We start from the raw sequence: 10,462 nt of genomic DNA on the forward strand, positions 1-10,462 counted from the left end.
CAGTTCGTTATTGAAACAAGTAGAAAAATTCTCTTGTTTTTTCTTTATAACCAGCAGTTTTAAAGTTATTGTTATTTTATCAACCTATATAGAATAATAATTGTTATTTTGCCAACCTATATAGAATTAATTCTTCTACTTCAGTTGGACGATATCTAATAATTGCTGATTACTCGTTGAAAGCATGTCCTAAATTGATTATATATCGAGTGTTCGTTATTCCGAGACCGCATTCCAACTATTCCAAGAACAGCTCACGTGTTCAATTCCGCGTTCCGTAGTTTTCCCGCGTTTAAAGTCCTTCCCGCCAACTGTACATCGTATCGATGGTGGTCACATTTGAGCGTTCGTTGCGACCTAAATGACACATTCTTCGCTGTAATTTTGTAGGACGTGAAAGTTACTGACGATAGCAGAATTTTATGATTGTGAATATTTGATGAAACATTTGGCATATATAAGACATCAGTGGATGCGCTGACAAGCTGAAAAACTCTTAGAAACTTACAAAGACATCGCAGGTTAGAGAGCGGAAAACAATTGGGAGGAAAAAGATTTTTTCTTATCAGTTTGGAGTTCTAGAAGATTCATATTGAGGCACAACAAGGCAAAATTAATTTGTGCTTTCTCTGTGGATTGCAACAGCAACTCTGTATATTCAATATTTTCGTGGATAATTATTGATACATCGACGCGCGAACTTGCAAAACACGATGGGCACGCAAACTACTATAACTTTTCCTATACGGAAGAAATGCAATTTCTACGGACCCAAAAATGATGTGAAAGAAGATTTCTCAGAAGCAACAGCGAAAAGCACATTGACGAAATATACCCCAAGCGTGAAGAAGATTGTCATTTTGAGCAGCAGTGAGTCTGAATCAGACTCTGATGTCGAAAATATAACAGAAATCACCAAAGAAACAGTTGTAAGGAAGGCAAACAGTACACCTCAAACACCAAATCGTCGCAAACGTAATGCCTCTAATGGTAATTCTCATAATTATGTATAATTTCCTGTTGTAGATATATTTTTTTTCTCTTCATGAGTTTTATATAATGATGATACCTAAGTGTGACTATCTTTACAAGGCATTTTTCCTCATTTTACAGAAAGATATCTGGTTAGTCCATCTAAGCAGAAGAAAAATCAACTGTTACAGGCTTCATTAACGCCATCCACTCTTTTAAACAGATTGAATTTATCTCCTAAAAGTGAAAATTTACAGCCCAAACAATTATTTGGTTCTAATGAATATCAGAATGCACGTCTGGCCTTACATAGTTCTGAGACAGAAGAATTGCCTGGGAGAGAAAATGAGTTAAACAAATTGCAGGAATTTTTTCAGGAACACCTGGAAAAGGAAACATCGAGTTCTCTTTATATCTCAGGCCCACCAGGTACTGGTAAAACAGCTAGTCTATCTAAAATAATGCAACAGCCAGAGTTCAAGTCTCAGTTCAAATGTGTCTATATTAATTGCACTACTATGAAGTCTGCAGCTGCTATCTATGCAAAGATAATTCAAGAATTATCCATAAGCAGCTCGACTAAGTCTGGGAAAAATAACAAGGCTATTATAGAGAAATACCTAATGTCTAAGCACAAGATGTTGTTTCTTGTGTTAGATGAAATTGATCAGTTGGAAAGCAAGAAGCAATCTGTGCTGTATTCGATATTTGAGTGGCCATCTCTGTTGAATTCCAAACTTATCCTAGTTGGTATCGCCAATGCATTGGATTTGACAGACAGGATATTGCCCAGGTTGCAAGCTAGATGCGAATTAAAGCCAACGTTAATGCATTTTGCATCATACACTAAACAACAAATATCTAATATAATATCCACGAGACTGAGCCAAGCGAACGCGTCCAACATTTTTACACCATCCGCGATACAATTGTTGGCGGGTAAAGTAGCCGCGGTTTCCGGGGACATCAGGCGAGCCTTAGACATTAGCAGAAGAGTGATTGAACTAGCCGAATCTGAAAAAATAGCGACAGTTTTGTGTCCGACGAATGATAATGGTAAAGCATATTATTTGAAATATATGAAACAATATATAAAGTTAACAGTTCAGGTGATATAAGGCTATACATATATAATATTTCTTTGTTCATTTGTAATTCAGATACAAATACAGAGAATTCGACGAAGCAGATGGAAATAACAGAAAAGCCAGTTGAATTGAAAGAGGTACTTGCAGTTTTAAACGGAGTCTATGGAAGCACACAGAATTTCAACAAGGATATGTTTCCTATTCAGCAAAAATTGCTGCTTTGCTCTCTGTTGCTTATCCTGAACAAAGGAAGAAACAAGGATATCACTGCTGGAAGAGTAAGTTTGAAAGTCACATTGGAATTGCATTACAATTGTTGCTGAAATTTTTCAAAAATGGCTGTTTGTTTCAGTTGCACGAGGTGTATAAAAAGGTTTGCACGAAACGGAATATATGCCCAGTAAATTTCTCTGAATTTTTAAGCATGTGTTCACTGATAGAGACAAGGGGAACTCTGAAAGTCGTCGGCAAGAAGCAATCGCGTCTGTCCAAGGTAAACTTACAATGGGATCAGACAGAGTTGGACTTAGCCTTGCAAGATAAAGTCATGATGGCAGAGATCATTAACGATACGAGCTGTTTATAGAATAATTTTAGCTGATATCGCATGCTTGTTTGTTGTAATTTATTTTATGTAACTTTTTATATCGTATATTTTATGGCACAAAAGATCATCTTGGTTGTTGCACTGTTATGACTTCACCATTGTTTTTCCTACATATTGTGCAATTTATAATTTTTTGTAATGTTATACGCAATGACTTTATAATTATGTTGATTTCAATGCCTGCGGTATATTGTAATTCACATGAAAGATTAGATTTGTGTATTGTATTGAAGTGACAAATACTTGGATGAAATATGTTGCCAAGCATGTTGATACTTTATGTATTATGCCAAAATGTACTGATAATTTATCAATAAATTATTTTGAATATAAATACTTTATGATTCACATATGAAATTTATAGATAATATTTATATAATTTTATATTATAGATAATATTTAAATGAACATTGTTATAAACTGACTAGCTATTGTATGTCATTTCAAGATTAAAGATTTCCAATCAGAGTACGCAGTAGTTTTTTGTGATACCGTTAGATGGCGTTGGCGTTTTATTAGGTTAGGTTTTAAAAAAGAAATTTGTTGTAATTTGCGTTGTTTACAATGTGCAGAGTAAACAATGCAGTGCCAAAGTGCTAAAATGATTTGATCTACTTTAATACGACGATATTTCACATTGTTGCATATTCCATAATATGCACTATGTGTAATTGATGTAAAATTGTGATAATTCTAGCTAATATTGTATGAATCTCAAACTTTGAATCTCAAAGATGTTTTATCTTAGCAGAAAGTTACCAAAAACAATGCTCAATGCGGTTTTAGGATTAATATTTACACTGTTTTATTGCGAATATCTTATATATTATATCGTACTTGCACAGGTAAGCTTCTAGAATATTTTATTTCTTTAAATATGCACTAACTTTAATTGCCTGAAGTAGTCAGTCTATGTTTATGTTAGTCTATGTTTTATAATCTTAATTATCAATTTGGATTTTAGTGTGATTGGCCTGCTTTAGATTCTCGAAAAGAAGATCTGACTGTATCACAAACAGAAGCAACTGAGAAGCCTGTAAAAGCTATATTTATTGCAGATACTCACTTATTAGGTCCTAGAAATGGTCACTGGTTTGATAAATTACGAAGGTTTGTAATTCAGTATATGCTATTTCTATCAGTAATATATGATATACTAGCAGTAATGTCACTCGATAAAATTTATATCAAAAATTTATTTAAAATCATCCAAATTTATCAAAGATTTATATCAAAAGAGAATATTTTTGTGCTTAGGGAATGGCAAATGTACAGAGCTTTCCAGACAATGATGACAATACACAGGCCAGATGTAGTTTTTATATTAGGTATGTAGTATATATAATTCCAAAATGCTTGTAAATTAATTTTTACTAGTATTTTATGATAATTTTATGATAATTTTGATATAGGTGATGTTTTTGATGAGGGACAATGGTGCAGCTCTACAGAATTTGAGAGCTATATACAGAGATTCCATTCCTTGTTTTATGTACCGAAGAACACATATCTCTATGTTGTTGCTGGTAATCACGATATAGGATTTCATTATGGTACGATGAATTAATTCTTGCACTGCACTTGAGAGCAAATTTGTAGATTGATTTGATCGTTTTGAACAATTCATCACTTATAATACTGAACGTATTTTTAGCAATCACACCATATCGTAATCAGCGCTTTATTAACGGCCTGAAAAGCCCGAATGTGCGACGAGTAAGTATAAGAGACAATCATTTCACATTGATTAACAGTATGGCGTTGGAAGGGGATGGTTGTTTCTTATGCCGACCAACTGAAATCGCAGTGGACAAAATAGCCAGTGAGCTATCATCTGTGTGTTCTCATATAATAATATGTCGAGATCTACATAATCGATTAATCATTAAACTATTCATGCGTGTCATATTACAGAAGATCTGAAATGTGCAAGAAAGATGGGCAACGATTGCAACAATGCAAGTGCAATTTCCAGATACAGCAGGCCTATACTTTTGCAAGTCAGTCTCTTTATCTCTAATTTTTCAGAGATATATATATGTAAACATTTATATAATAACAATTCTCATAAAGTTACGTTACTGAATAAGTAATTCTTTGATCAGCATTACCCGATGTATCGAGAATCTGACGAGATCTGCAACGAATTGGATCAAGCACCTGACGATATAAAGAACATCAAATTCCGCGAGCGATGGGAATGTTTGTCGAAAGAGGCGTCGGAACAAGTACATTCAATTATTTTATATGTTGCATTCACGATTAATTTCAGTACACTCTTGTACGTGAACCCAAGTTTACGTAATGTTCATTTGCAGCTCTTGGATATCTTGAATCCGCGATTAATCGTCGCTGGGCACACTCATCACGGCTGTAGAAGGATACATCGGGATGATATCCTGGAATTTACAATCCCATCTTTCAGTTGGCGCAACAAAGTCAATCCATCACTCTTGATGGTAAATTTTAATTTTAGCATTAATTACCAATAAGATTGTTTAGCAATAGATAACATTCCTTTAAACACTTTTCATTATCTAATACTGGAAGATTGAGTCGCCAACAGTTTTAACGTCTGTCAGAGAATTTTAGAAAACGAACAATTGTGGTTGAGCTGAAATTCTTTATATTATAATTAATATTATATTATAATATATATTGAACCAATAGCGCACCACATAAGTCTTTTACTTTTATAACTTTTGTCTGAAACGTTTTATTTTGCTTTATTTTTTATACGTTTAGGCATTTCGATTTAAGTGCTACATTCTGTATATATGTCTATAATTTCGGTAAATGATGTTCCTGCTTTAATTTCAGGGTGTTTTCACGCCTAGAAATTACGCCGTATCAAAGTGTTACATGCCCGTGGAGTCTACCGTGATCATAATTTATTATGTTAGCCTCACATGCACAATGATATATTTGATTATAAAACTCAGACCGAGACGGCCTGCGTATTCTCGCTTGAAGATGCCTTGAGTAGCGCGGCTCTCCTTGCTTATTGAATCATGATTTTACAAACACGAGCGAATAATGCAATAACTCTATATACAGTTGTGATTAATGAAGGTATAATTCTCGGAATATTTATAAGACATTTGTATACACTTTTATCGTAATATCAATTACATATTATTTACATTAGTGATAGTATAAAATACTTACTTTGTGATATATCATATTAACATTAGTCTCGATGTACATAGAACTCTACTATTTGCGGAAACGCAAAACACTTACTAAGAATTCTTTGTGTAAGTTACACAATTCGACATATAATTTTACATACATGTATATAAAAAAAAAAGAAGAGAAAAGAAACTGCCATTACACTGTCAGAGACTCGACGAAACTTACCACGCGGATTCTCGGATATGTATCGCTGAGGAATGAAATGTAATTAGACTCGTGTAAAACGTAATTAAATATACACAAACTTTTATATTATTATTCTTACATTATACTGTACTCGTCGTAACAATGACCTGGTTGGGGGACAGTTGCAAAACCGCTTGTATCCTTATGCTAAGGAGACGAACGATAACTTTAAACTGGCTCGTTATCGGCTATAGTACGGCGTCGACTGTGAGTGTTCGTAAGTAACGAACGACTTCGAACACGTATATTCATAAATATAAAATATACATGTATCATCATGTATCAACGGTGACGGAATACGATGATAGATACACCCATCCGACGTTGTCGTTGCGTTATTCACGAGTACACATCTCACCCGACACCGCCGTAATACTTCTGCATTATTGACCATCACTAATATCACATACTTGAACATTTTTACAAAGTTCCTTCTCGCGTTGACAAGGAACGATATTGATATAGCCAACGTCCCATTGTTAACATTAAATTTCTCTTAGATTTCCTTTCTTTATTCTTTCTCACTCTATTTTTTCCTCTCTTTCTCTTTGCGCGTTCTATGAATCGTAAGTACTTTACAGGGAAAAACCGTGACTCAATTAAATAAAATATATTCATTATTATACGCTCGTCAATGGCAGATGAACATGTAGAAACATTATATTGATATATCGAATATATTCGTACACATCAGTCATAGAATGTATAAATGTTCATCATTCGAAATCCCGTGGAAGATGGAGATGTGTCTGCACTTTCATCATAATTCCTAAAACTACAGAAGAAACTTAAGCCCTTTCTCTCATACTCTTTCGATTAAATTAAAATTAATATTACTTCCATAACTCCAATGTCACTGCAACTACTATCGATAGATTTTGACTAGTCTATCTTGACGGCTGCGTATATCTTTCTGATGAACGCGTATGCGGCGAAGAAACCGATTGTACCGGTGAGTAGCCAAAACGTGAGAACCATCAGCGCGGTGTAGCCGAAGTACATGAGAGTCGGCACTAATTCAGTGATCTCTAGTTTTGTCACGAAGTAAAAAACGGAATAAGCTAGCACGTAGACTGCCGAGCCTCCACTCACTATGAAACTGCGCCACCACCACCTGTAATCCTGCAAATGAAATTTCACGAGCGTTAAGTGCGTTCATGCACGTTAAAATTTACACGAAGGGAACAAAAAGACAGCCTCAATTGAATGATATTTCTGTTACACTCACTTCGCCGCACAACTGGAAGTAGACCATAACTATCGATATCTGCGAGCATGAGATCACAAGGATGCAGAAAACGAGAAATAGAAATCCGAAGAGGTAGTAGAACTGATTCTCCCATAATGCGGTCAGTATGAAGAAGAGCTCGATGAATACCGCGCCAAACGGCAAGATTCCCGCCATCAGTGTGCTGCAAAAGCAGATTTTGTTCCCTTAACAGTCTATACTGAAGAGAGTGAATTCAAACGTTTATTATCATTTTAAACTTACCACAATATCGGATTCATATACCATAGCTGGTCAGGAACTTGTCTCGGGATTTGATTTGTTCTGACTGGATGAGTGAAGGGCTGCTTACGGTAACCAAAAAAGTAACCAAGATAGACTAGAGGAAATGAGATGCCAAACCAGAGGCACAGCAGAACCACCATCGTGCTGAAGGGAACCGCGCCGGAGCTTTGTTTACCCCATATGAAGAAATTCAAGAAGAAGCACGTCGTGAAGACGACACCGGGATAAAGAGTCGCCGTCTGCAATCATCGACAGCTCTATTAACGATCCGTACGTGGAGATTCTAACGTGATTCTCGCTAATGATGAATTAAAGAAAGTTACAGAGAAGTCAATTAGACTCGATTAGACTTAACTAGAGGTCAATTTCTCGCATTGTTTATTAAATTATCTTTACCAGTAAAGCGGCTCTTCTCCACTCTCGACCGCGCATAGTCTTGTACAGTCGCGCCGAAAAGTAACCGGCAACCAAGCCAGAAAATACGTATAAAAATATAGCGCAGGTGCCAAGAGCTCCTCGACTTGCTGGTGACAGCATACCCAGCATCGCGAAGACTGTGAGAACAAAGATGCATATAGAAATATATGATTAAAGTGATGGAATTTTGCAAGTTGCTAAAGCTCAATATGATCCTACATATCGTAATGAGAGCCATGAAGAAGATCTGAATGCCGCTGCCGATTACAGCAGCGAATAAGCGCGAGTTAATCGGTGGCCGGAACACGTCTCCGTGCACCAATTTCCAACCAGTCTCCTCGATCGTTTCGTCCAAGCCCGCCAGACTATCGCTCTCCCCGGCGTTGTAACGAGCTATGTCTCTCCTGAGCGTCCTTACCATGATCATCGTCAAAATTCCTGCCAGACAATATAAGATGGAAGATTGAAGAGAGAAGATTAACTGTGGTGATTCATGATATAACATCATGTCTTACCGGACAAGAAGAAGACAACAATAAGAGAATTGATGATTGAAAACCAATGTATTTCGACGTCGCTCATGCTTAGATATATGTCCCATCTGCTCGCCCAGCTTACGTCCGACTGGCTCCATTCCACCGAGTACAAAAATAGAAGCCTTGTGCCCGTGGGACTGACAAATTGCGGGCTCACTTTGTTAAAATCCGGCCGGATGCAGGTGTTCCCGTCGAACTGTAATTGAGATGTGTCGACGGAATGAGCCTCCACCTCAAATCCAACTACTCTAAACTCGTTCCTAAATAAATGAGAGCAAAACAATGATTTCTGTGCGTTCAATAGACTCATGATGGAATAAGGTGTATGCAAACATGTATGACAGAATACTGACTCGCCATGTTTGTGATAACTTAATTTCAGATTGAGATAATTATTGATATATGCTTGGTTATTCATCTTTCCACCTAGCCGATAGCCTTGATAAACAACCACTTTATTTGTGTCCTTGTGAACCTTCTTTTTGGTGGCTGCTGGTAGATTATCTATTAATCTGAAATAAGAAAGTAAGTTTAAGGTGAACACAGTGACAATGTAGAAAAGATAGTCCTTTTAAACAATATAAGAAAATATTCTAACAAATGCACAGAATATTCGTGCTCGATCATATCAATAACTTGTTGGGAATTATATTCGCTCCAATTCATCAAGTTGGACGGTCCATGGCACAGAAGCCTGCAGCTAATATCTTCCCCCATTACAATTTCATATGGAGTATTCACTATCCTAAAACACCAAAATACAGGCTAATAAAATTTGCAGCCTTTCTAAACTCAAATCTCTTGCGAAAGCTAAGGGAATCAAGCTGTCTCACCTGTCTCCACGCAATACTTCTCCCAGATTTTCAGACTTATAGATGGTTCCATTTTTGGGCAAACAAAATGGAATGGAATAATATCCGTATGGTAATTGCGTGTGTATGCTAGTCATTTTGACAGCCTTGACATCGATCTTTTGACCCTTCTTAAACTCCACTGGAGCAACTCCGGGCACGTAGAAGCCATTGGTTCCTATCAAAAGGGATATTACCACTAGTACAGCACCATTCCTCTGTAATCTTCCCTGCATCAAAAAATTCACTCAATTAATATCGAATCACAAGCGATAACAGAGCGCGATACGAAATGCAATACGATCGGTGACATTCGCGACACACATATCTCTCCTTTCGTCTAGGAAGCAGTCTTCTGTTGACTCTCGTGCGTCAGAAGATACCCGCGGAAAGGTTTATGCAACGGGCTTGTGCATCGAAGCGGATGTTTTTGCTCTAGATAAAAATACTACACTCGACGTATCTTATCGTCAGTTTTACATACAAATTCATCAGTCAGAATTCGGCAAACGTCAAAGCGACGCATAGCAAAGTGTCGTGTAGATGCAGGGAGTGCAGGGAGCACTAGGTGGAATGTTTGTGCGCCTTTAAACAAAACATAAACGAAACAGCCGGAGAAACAAGAGCGGGAGAGCGTCGTTCGGAATGAGAGTCGGTGATAAATCGCGCTGTCAACTTGGTTTGACAGCGCTATCGCGGGGCACTCGGTATCCGCTCGGCGAGGACGGAAAACTCGGCGACGAGGCACGATCGGTGTGTCATCCGGCCGCGTCTGCTCGATCTCGCGAGGTGTCCCGCTCGGAGCTGAGAAGTCCCCATCCGGCACCTACCATTCTACACAATATTATTCTCGGTAAAGGCGCGCCACGCCGTCTCTCGCAGCCTCGTCTTCGATTGACACCACTTCATTCACCCACCACTATCACGTCAAAAATGAAGTTGACTTCGCGCTGAACTGAACCACGAAACACGACCACCGGCGCGCCAACGGCGGCCGCCCATCGCACCAAGTTCCTACGTCGGCGACCAATGCGCGACCCCTGTCAGCGATCAGCGACGCGAAAATCCCCCGATGGGCCGAGAGACGGAGCCGATCT

The 10,462-nt window shown here is 37.7% G+C and overlaps 2 protein-coding genes across 3 annotated transcripts; one reads left to right on the top strand and one right to left on the bottom strand.

Annotated features, from left to right (window-relative positions):
- The first annotated feature begins 341 nt into the window (after positions 1-341).
- Positions 342-6,117, top strand: PGAP5 (Per1-like protein PGAP5). The gene is made up of 12 exons (XM_025301127.1): positions 342-990; positions 1,114-2,028; positions 2,133-2,338; positions 2,413-2,553; positions 3,632-3,777; positions 3,925-3,995; positions 4,080-4,220; positions 4,322-4,489; positions 4,582-4,667; positions 4,773-4,895; positions 4,986-5,126; positions 5,488-6,117. The coding sequence occupies exons 1-12, from the start codon at positions 714-716 to the stop codon at positions 5,647-5,649; spliced, it is 2,577 nt and encodes an 858-aa protein (XP_025156912.1). The 5' UTR covers positions 342-713; the 3' UTR covers positions 5,650-6,117.
- A 112-nt stretch (positions 6,118-6,229) lies between these two features.
- Positions 6,230-10,362, bottom strand: TM9SF4 (transmembrane 9 superfamily protein member 4). 2 transcript variants are annotated; one of them, XM_025301128.1, is made up of 11 exons: positions 10,196-10,362; positions 9,348-9,595; positions 9,113-9,259; positions 8,868-9,026; positions 8,494-8,774; positions 8,198-8,416; positions 7,958-8,115; positions 7,541-7,800; positions 7,277-7,460; positions 6,886-7,170; positions 6,230-6,823 (listed from the first exon to the last, which is right to left on the bottom strand). In XM_025301128.1, exons 1-10 carry the CDS (start codon positions 10,196-10,198, stop codon positions 6,931-6,933), a joined length of 1,899 nt encoding a protein of 632 aa, XP_025156913.1. In that variant the 5' UTR covers positions 10,199-10,362; the 3' UTR covers positions 6,230-6,823; positions 6,886-6,930. The 2 variants fall into 2 exon arrangements, with proteins under 2 accessions (XP_025156913.1, XP_011149609.1); XM_011151307.3 differs by having other exon boundaries at positions 6,230-7,170.
- Between the last annotated feature and the right edge of the window lie 100 nt (positions 10,363-10,462).

Source organism: Harpegnathos saltator, unplaced genomic scaffold (assembly GCF_003227715.2).
Source record: "Harpegnathos saltator strain DR-91 unplaced genomic scaffold, Hsal_v8.6 scaffold403, whole genome shotgun sequence".
NCBI lineage: Eukaryota > Metazoa > Arthropoda > Insecta > Hymenoptera > Formicidae > Harpegnathos > Harpegnathos saltator.

What these genes read in the sequence shown, in the direction of transcription:
- TM9SF4 (XM_025301128.1), bottom strand. An exon ending in GAAGTATTGCGTGGAGACAG is followed by an intron (nt 9,260 to 9,347) that starts GTGAGACAGCTT and finishes TTGGTGTTTTAG; the next exon opens with GATAGTGAATACTCCATATG. An exon ending in CACGAATATTCTGTGCATTT is followed by an intron (nt 9,027 to 9,112) that starts GTTAGAATATTT and finishes TTCTTATTTCAG; the next exon opens with ATTAATAGATAATCTACCAG.
- PGAP5 (XM_025301127.1), top strand. Translation starts at nt 714, where the DNA reads ATGGGCACGCAAACTACTATAACTTTTCCTATACGGAAGAAATGCAAT. An exon ending in CGATATAGGATTTCATTATG is followed by an intron (nt 4,221 to 4,321) that starts GTACGATGAATT and finishes ACGTATTTTTAG; the next exon opens with CAATCACACCATATCGTAAT. An exon ending in CGCAGTGGACAAAATAGCCA is followed by an intron (nt 4,490 to 4,581) that starts GTGAGCTATCAT and finishes GTCATATTACAG; the next exon opens with AAGATCTGAAATGTGCAAGA.